Below are 8,798 nucleotides of genomic sequence, written 5' to 3' on the forward strand. Positions count from 1 at the left end.
ATTAAAAAGGGGCCAGTGTATGCTTATCTTACTTTCATTGTTAATTTATGGCCACGACACAAAGCACTCTCCACCGTCAACTTTGTGATGAAAACTTTCGATTGGTGTATGTTGAAAAAAAATTTAATGTTTGTATTTTTTTAATCTTGATTTTGATAATTTACTGTAACTTAAAAGTTAATCAACACTTTAAGACATGTTTGTGAAAAATAACTTTCATAGGGTAAAATAGACAACACAATAAAGAAAAAAGAACAAGTTTTTTTTATTTCCCAAATGTCTTATCAAATTGTTAAAGTTTAATATTTTTAAATCATTTCATTATTTAATATTTTGATTATGAACAAATGTTAGATATTGTTTATTATTATTATTATTATTATTATTATTATTATTATTGTTGTTGTTATTGTAGGAGAATATACAAAATAAGAGTATTGTGTTAACTTTTCACAAAGTGTCTATCATTGATAAGGGGGTATATGTTTCATTCTGAAATATGTGGGTCTCTTATTCTTTCATTAAACCTCAGGGGTATTCATGTAAAAACCTCAATGTTTTGATGTTAATTATTGCAGGAGAGTTACAACAATTGACCAATTAGGGATATTTAACAAAGAAAAATGTTATCCTTACAAAAACCTATACAAAGAGGGTTACAAAGTGACATTATCCAGAAGAAAAAAACAGAGAAAAAATGGAAAAAGAGAAAGAGAGAGAAATCATGAAAATCGAGGGTGGAGATTGTCTTTGTATGCCCCCTTTGTATGTGTCTTTGTAAAACTAGCATTGCTCTTTAACAAACATCAACTTAATTAAATAGATTTACACATGTTTGATGTATTCAACTTTTATTCAAATTCAGAACATTATTTCAGCTATGAGATACCAATATTATCTCAATGTGCTGCAACAACACTTCATTCGTAAATAATACAGTAGATGAACTTTGAAATACAGACACTGGAATTCCTACTTTACTTAATTTCTTGATCAATTTGTCATTCTTTGGTTCACTGGGTGCTCCATTTTTTGTTTCTGATTCTTCTCTCTATTCCTCGCTTCATTCTTATTCCAACCTTTAATTAAGGCACATAATAAACTCAGTATCTATTTTAGATAATAATAAATGTGATAATGATCAATGCTATATTTATAACTGAGTCATACAATTAGACAAAATAATCTTTTTACATAAATTTTGTGTAATTTTTTACTAGTTGTATGACTCAATTATAAGCAAAATATTATTGATTTAGATTATATACACCAGTATGGATTCCAATTGAACATCTAACCGCTGATTATTGATAGGATGATGACATGTTACGAATTAGGAAAAGTTACCAAGAGAAGGATGGAAGCCTCTGGATTGAAGCTCCCTGTATTCTTGACAGAGAGCACAACAATGACAGCAAAAATGAGTGACCCAGTCCAGTGCAGGACCCTCAGCAAGGTTGAACTTTCTCCTCAGTTTAGTTCGGTAGTCTGCTGTCTGTTTACATAACCCATACTTCCACTTGCAGCATAAGCCTATCCCCAAGCACATCCCCATGTAAAGCGTTGTACTAGTACAACATGCTTCATTAGTTTGAAGCAGCAGAAAACGATGTGTTAATTTAATTGGTATTAAAATCTATAAACTAAATTGGATTCATAAGAAACATAAACAAATAAATTAAATAAAATAACTCAAAAGAAATATTTCAATACTTACAGATGTTGCCTTCATCTACCATTTCTGCAACCTGGCCGAACGTCAAGCATGGGAATACAGCAGTTACGAGAGCTGAAATGTAAGAAATTAAAAATTATTTTGTATTTATTCATTATTTAAGATTTAAAGGTTAGTATGTTGGCTTATAAATTTATAAATTTAAATACAAAACCTTTCAACTTTTACGTAAGTGGGTTCAATATTCGATGCTTAGATAATTCTATATATCCAAAAAATCCAGTCAAATGAAGCATGGATGGACTTATGAAGGGACCAGTGGGGGCTGGTGACCCAGCTAAAATTTTTTTCATTAATTTTGCTTAGTTTAGTTTTGATCAAGATATACTTGTTTAATGTTTATAAATTTGATCTCACTCAATTACTTTATATATATATATTAAACTACTTACAATATCACTCGTTGAGTTTTTTAGAATTAATGAAATACTAACCAACCCCCTACATTAATTCATGGTTACGCCCCTAAGCTAAAATAGTGGCGGATAGCCACACTGGACCCTGCAGATTTTATTTAAATTCATCTAGAAAAAATATCAATTATTCTCTATAATTAGCTTTTCCTTCTGGCCACCTTAGTTTTCGAACATAACACTTTAGTCCCCATATATGTAACTTCCTAATCACTCTAACCCGTTATTTATTGAAAATTATTTTGGCCCATAAAAATATTTTCTGGCTCCGCCCGTGGTGGTGGAGTATTTACCATAACTAAAACTTGAGTTTCAGTAAAAAAAAATTCAACGTTACAAATCTATAGCGGCGATAAGACATTTACGCAGTTCAAAATGAAACCACTGAGTTTGGAGAGAGAGAGAGAGAGAGAGAGAGAGAGGGAGGAGAGTATCACCATTGCATGGGTTATGCAGCAAGCACATACCCTTTTCCAAGCTTTAGCACGCTGATTTGGATTAGTATCTGGAGGCTGGGGTAACTCTGTATCTGGAAAGCTTGATTTATCATTTTCTTTTCTGTTTGAACAGCAGATTCAGAAACTGCATGAGAATCTTCCATTAATGTCGAATCTTATTTCACCAAGTCTCACTTGTTGAGAGAGTAGAGAGGTAGCTCAGTGTTAAATAAGGACAGCTAAATGTGCTGATACAGTAGAGTTTGGTACATGGCAAACATTTATTATTTATTTTTGTTTATAACATTGCTCTTTTTTTATTATCATCTTCTTATATTAATCACTTACTCCCTCAATTTGCAACACTGGTATTAAAAAGATGAAAGTCTCATTTGCACCACTTGTATTGAAAAGATGAAAAAATCTCCAATTTGCACCACTTGTATTAAAAATATGAAAACTCTATTGTTAATATTTTTAACCTTTTCTTTTTCCTTCCAAACTTTATGCTATTATTTTATGATTTTGTAAATTGTAACCATAGCTTACATGTTATTATCTGTTTTAACTTTGGAAACAATAGTAGTTACCGAAAAATTTTCTGTTTAATGAATTAAGTTGAATAAACAAACATTTTTTATAGGTTTTAATTTCACATTTAAATTAAATCACAGAATTTATATATGCGTGTTTGAGAGAGGAGATTCTGATTTCTTAAGTAAAAAAATTAACGATACGTGATTTATTGCGTATATTTATAATGTCACATTGGGGTTAAAACTAATAAATAAACACACATGATACAATAAATTATATAAGATGAATCTGCTCGGGGCTTAGTTATTTCGAGCTTTCAAGATGGGGACGTCATGTGCATGATTCCAAGATAGGATAAGGATGAAATTAAAATGGTTATGGTACAGTACGTTAGATTTATCCAATTTGGCAAGAAAGATTGAAAATTAATATGAATACTTGGTAGTTGGTAACCATGTTGTCCTCATTTGAGTCCTTCTAGTTCTTGAAATATGCTGTTATGCAACGGAAACATAAACTCTAACGCTAGCTTATTGAATATAATAATACAAGTAATAAAGACTAAATAAATTGCCAAAATTAAATGCAAAAATAAAGAATACCAAGAATACGAGGTTCAGTATTAAAACCTACGTCCTCGGCGCTGCAAAAGAAAACTCCACTATCTCCAAAAACATTACAAATTTTGGGCAATACAACAAATGCCCAAAACAAAGGGGAGATACAACAAAACTTGTAAACTAAAGGGTCCTTAAGAAAGAACCCTAAACAAAAAGAAGTAATGAATTACAACTTGGGATAATTAATAACAATGTATGGGTCCTTATATATAGGCCCCAAAAGTTTCCCACTTTTCAATTTAATAATGTGGGACAAACAACCTTTCTTGGCCTATACATATAAGTCCTAAACCTTCTTCCATTACATTTCTACCCCATGTGATTTTGCTAAAGCCATTTTTCAACAAATCTCCACCTTGGCGAATTAGCAAACCTTCAAAGTTTTGTATTCTTCTGTCAAATTTTGCAACACCTCCAAATGTGCCAAAAAGCACAATCAAGCTCGCAGGATGTTGATCAGTTCAAACAGTGATTGAACTTGATCATTGTCACTACTTTTGTTAAGACATCTGCAGGATTCTCAGCAGTCCCAATCTTCTCTAATAAGATTCTTCCTTCAGAAATATTTCCGCACAAAGTGGTAACGAACATCTATATGCTTGGTGCGAAAGTGGAATACTGGATTCTTTGCTAAGTGAATAGCACTCTGACTGTCAGAAAAATAGATCTCTTCTGACTAATTTTCAATTCATCCAATAGCCCTTGTAACTAAAAGCTTCCTTAAGCCTCTGTAACGCATGTATTCTACCTCTGTAGTAGAAAAGCAAATGTAGACTGCAAAGAAGATTCCAACTTACTGGAGCTCTAGCAAGAGTAAAACATATCCAGTAGTTGACCGACGGTGTCCAAATCACCAGCATAATCAGAATCACATAGCCAACAGCAAATTGACTAAGATTTCATCCGCTCAAAAACCAAACCAATGTTTACAGTACCTATAATATACCGGAAATCCACTTCACAGCTTGCCAATGTCCTTTACCAGGATCAGCATATACCTGCTCACAATTCCAACAGCATGTGAAATGTCGGGCCTAGTCACACTATTGAATACATCAAGCTACCAACCGCATTTAAATACGAAACTTTTGACATATACTCTCGTTCTTCATGCGTACGTGGAGATAATGACGACTAAGCTTTATATGAGGAGCAAGTGGAGTATTACAGGTTTTGTACTTTCAGTTTGCCAAAACGTTGTAAGACTTCTTAGATACTGCTTTGTGTCAAACAAACCTTGCCATTTCTCTATCTCTAACTATCTCCATACCGAGAATCTTCTTGGCTTCCCTTAAATCCTTCATCTCAAATTCTTGATTTAGTTGAGCCTTAACTTCTCAATTTCTTCTACATTCTTTGAAGCAATCAACATATCATCAACTATAAGAGTAAAAATGAGAGTATCACCTTGTAGCCTTTGAAAATACACACAGTTGCAATTTGCTTCTGTGTACTCCTGACCCATATAAACCTATCAAATCGCTTGTACCACTGCCTCGGAGATGTTTTCAAACCATAAAGCGATCTTTCAGTTTACACCCAATCTTCCCAATACTCCTAAATCCTTCGGTGAGTCAATAGATTTCCTTCTCAAATCACGTGTAGAAACGCGGTTTTCACATCAAGTTGAACAGTTCAAGATTCATCTGAGCAACCAAGGCCAACAAAATTCTAATGGAAGAATGTTTTACAACTGGAGAAAATACCTCATTGAAATCTATTCCTTCCTTCTGAGCGTAGCCTTTCGCCACCAACCTTGCCTTGTATCGAATGTCTTTCAAATTCAGAAATCCTTCTTTCTTTGCATATACCCATTTGCATCCAATTGCCTCTTATTCTTTGGTAATTGAACAACCTCCAAGTTTCATTCTTATGGGAGACTGTACTCTCTTTCATGGCTTTCCTCCACTTACCATTTTCGGAACTGCTCATTATAAGTGGAAGGAACTTCATCTTCAATTGGGGTGCATAGGCCACCGTATCAGCAAAACGAGCAGGCTTGCGAATTTCCGTCTTGGCCTATTAACAGCAATGGATTCTTGTTGACATTTTGGGAAGAATCCTCTTTTCATCTCCAATGAACTCCTCTATAGGAGTCTCATTTCCAGCTGGGCTAACTGATGGTGTTTCAAACTCCACCTGCTGCTGAGTATGCTCCACTGTTGCGGAGTACTGAAACCTTCATCTGGCTTCCTGTTTTTTTTCTAACAAAGAAGACTCATCAAATGTCACATCCCTACTAAACAGTATTTCTTTGAACTTGGACACCAAAGACGGTATCCTTTCACACCTGAGGTAATCCCATAAATACTGCTTTCTTTGCTCTAGGATCTAACTTAGACTCTTTTACATGATAATAAAGTGGAGCCAAAACATGTAAAGAGTCATAATCAGAAACAGGTTTTCCAGACCATACCTCAATCGGCGTCTTGCCTTCAATTGCAGTTGATGGTAGAAGATTAATGAGACAAGCATATATAACTGCCTCAGCCCAAAACTCTTTGCCCAACCCAGAATTGGACAACATACACCGAACTTCTCCAGTATAGTTTGATTCATGCGTTCTGCCCACCCCATTCTGTGTGGTGTATTTCTCACTGTAAAGGACGTACTATTCCTTCATCTTGGCAAACTTTCAAAAACGGATCACTACGATACTCCCCACCATTATCTGTATGTAGCTGCTTGATCTTTCTGCCAGTCTGAGTCTCAATCATCTTTTTCCATTTAAAGAAAACACCAAGTACGTTATCTTTAGTTTTTATCACATACACCCAAACTCTTCTGGAAAAATCATCTAAAAGTACAAAATAGTGCATACCTCCAAAGATGTGTTTTGGTAGGTCCCCACATATCAGAATGAACATAATCCAAAATACTCTTAGTATTATGGATTGCGGGCCGAATTTCACTCTTGTCTGTTTTCCCAGAACACAATGCTCACAGAAGTCCAGCCTACAGGTCTTTGCACCTTTCAATAAGCCTTGATTCACCAAACTAAGTAAGGCTTTTCACCTGCATGCCCCAAACGCATATGCCACAGCTTGAGCATTTTTGAATCTGCATCCTTCTGCACGACTGCAGCTGTCGTTTCAATAACTGTACTACCATTATAGAATACAAGTTGTTTCTCTCGTGCTTTCATTACCACAAGAGCGCCTGAAGAAACTTTTAGAATTCCATCTCGCATATTCACTGTGAAGCCTTTAGATTCCAAGGCTCCCAAAGAGATGAGATTTCTTTTCAACTTCGGTACATAAGAACATCTGTCAGAGTTCTAGTTGAGCCATCATGATTCTTCAACCGAATTGAACCTATCCCAGTTGCTTTACAAGCATCATCATTGCCCATATAAACAACTCCACCATCAAGTTCTTCAAAATTAAAGAACCACTCCTTGTGGGGACACATATGATAGGTACAACCGAATCCAAATCCACTCATTTGTTCCAGAGGTGGATGGTAGGCTAACTAGACAGAAATCGACTCATCCTCTTCACGCTCAACAACGTATGCATCAGAAGCAGCTTTGCCCCTCTTTCTTTTGCAACTTCGGACAATCTTTTTCCAATGCCCTTCTCACGACAAAAGGCACATTGATCCCTATTGAGTTTTCCCTTCGAACGAGATCTTCCTCTTCTCTCCTTCTTACGACTCTGATTTTGACTCCGCCCTCTTGCAACAAGAGCTTCTGCTGACTCATCTCATTCTCCTTCTGATCCTTCTTCCGAATTTCATGATTGGACAGAGCGAACAAACTTCTTCAAAAGACAATTTTTTTTCCCATGAAGAAGTGTAATACTAAGAAGTCCAACTCATCTGGAAGAGATCCAATTAACAACATAGCCTTATGCTCATCTTTGAATTTTCATCCAAATTTACAAATCAGCAATTAATCTGTTAAATGTATCAATATGGCTACTGATATTCGTACTGGTCTCAACTGAAGACGAAACAATTTTCACAAATAGAGCCGATTCTCATTACTTCTCTTCATGATTTGTTTTCCAGCGCCTTCCATAACTATTGGCAGAGTCTCTTTCATGAATGGATATTTTGCTCTCTACAAAGACATGACGAATCACCACACGCTTTTACATTCAACCTCACCCAGTCTTTCTCAAAGACATCTTCTGGTTTTTTCCTCCGAACGATATCTAGATCCTGCTGATACAAGCTATCCATTACCCCACTCTGCCACAAGCCAAAATTATTTTGGCCATCAAATTTTTCAACATCAATTTTGCATTGAAACCGTATCATCTTTACTGGTGGGTGGTGGTGCCGCGGACGGTGTGCCTCGGACGATGATCCTCGGACAATGATGCCATTTATGCTTACTCAATTAGCTTGGTAAACAAGTTCCAATAACCAAGCTCCACAAATTATTATATTCAATAGCTAACCAAAAATCAACAATAGCCCTAGATAGTAGTAAGTGTATGAATGATTAAATAGCACCAGGAAAATTCAGGAAACAATGGAGGGGTCACAATGGTCCCACTTAAATCCAGTCTCCTTAGACTTATCGTCTTTTTGACGAATTTCCTAGACATGCATATAACCATACAAATAGTACTCACTGTCCTAAACCTAGGCTCTGATACCAATTGTTATGCAACGGAAACATAAACTCTAACGCTAGCTTATTGAATATAATAATAACAAGTAATAAAGCATAAATAATTGCCAAAATTAAATGCAAAAATAAAGAATACCAAGAATTAACGAGGTTAGTATTAAAACCTGTCCTCGGGCGCTGCAAAAGAAAACTCCACTATCTCCAAAACATTAAACTTTTGGGCAATACAACAAATGCCAAACAAGGGAGATACAACAAAACTTGTAAACTAAAGGGTCCTTAAAGAAATAACCCAAACAAAAGAAAGATGGAATTACAACTTGGGATAATTAATAACAATGATATGGGTCCTTATATATGGCCCAAAAGTTTCACTTTTCAATTCTAATCAATGTGGGACAAACAACCTTTTCTTGGCCATTACATATAGTCCCTAAACCTTTCTCCATTATCATTTCTACCCCATGTGATTTG

General features: G+C 35.3%; 1 protein-coding gene across 1 annotated transcript; it reads right to left on the reverse strand.

The window, feature by feature from the left end:
* Positions 1–866: 866 nt before the first annotated feature.
* LOC116137272 (protein PLANT CADMIUM RESISTANCE 6-like) lies at positions 867–1,784 on the reverse strand. Its single transcript, XM_031422956.1, has 3 exons — positions 1,718–1,784; positions 1,348–1,581; positions 867–1,079 (listed from the first exon to the last, which is right to left on the reverse strand). Exons 1-3 carry the CDS (start codon positions 1,737–1,739, stop codon positions 994–996), a joined length of 342 nt encoding a protein of 113 aa, XP_031278816.1. The 5' UTR covers positions 1,740–1,784; the 3' UTR covers positions 867–993.
* Positions 1,785–8,798: the final 7,014 nt, after the last annotated feature.

Source organism: Pistacia vera, unplaced genomic scaffold, assembly GCF_008641045.1.
Source record: "Pistacia vera cultivar Batoury unplaced genomic scaffold, PisVer_v2 Contig322, whole genome shotgun sequence".
Lineage (NCBI taxonomy): Eukaryota > Viridiplantae > Streptophyta > Magnoliopsida > Sapindales > Anacardiaceae > Pistacia > Pistacia vera.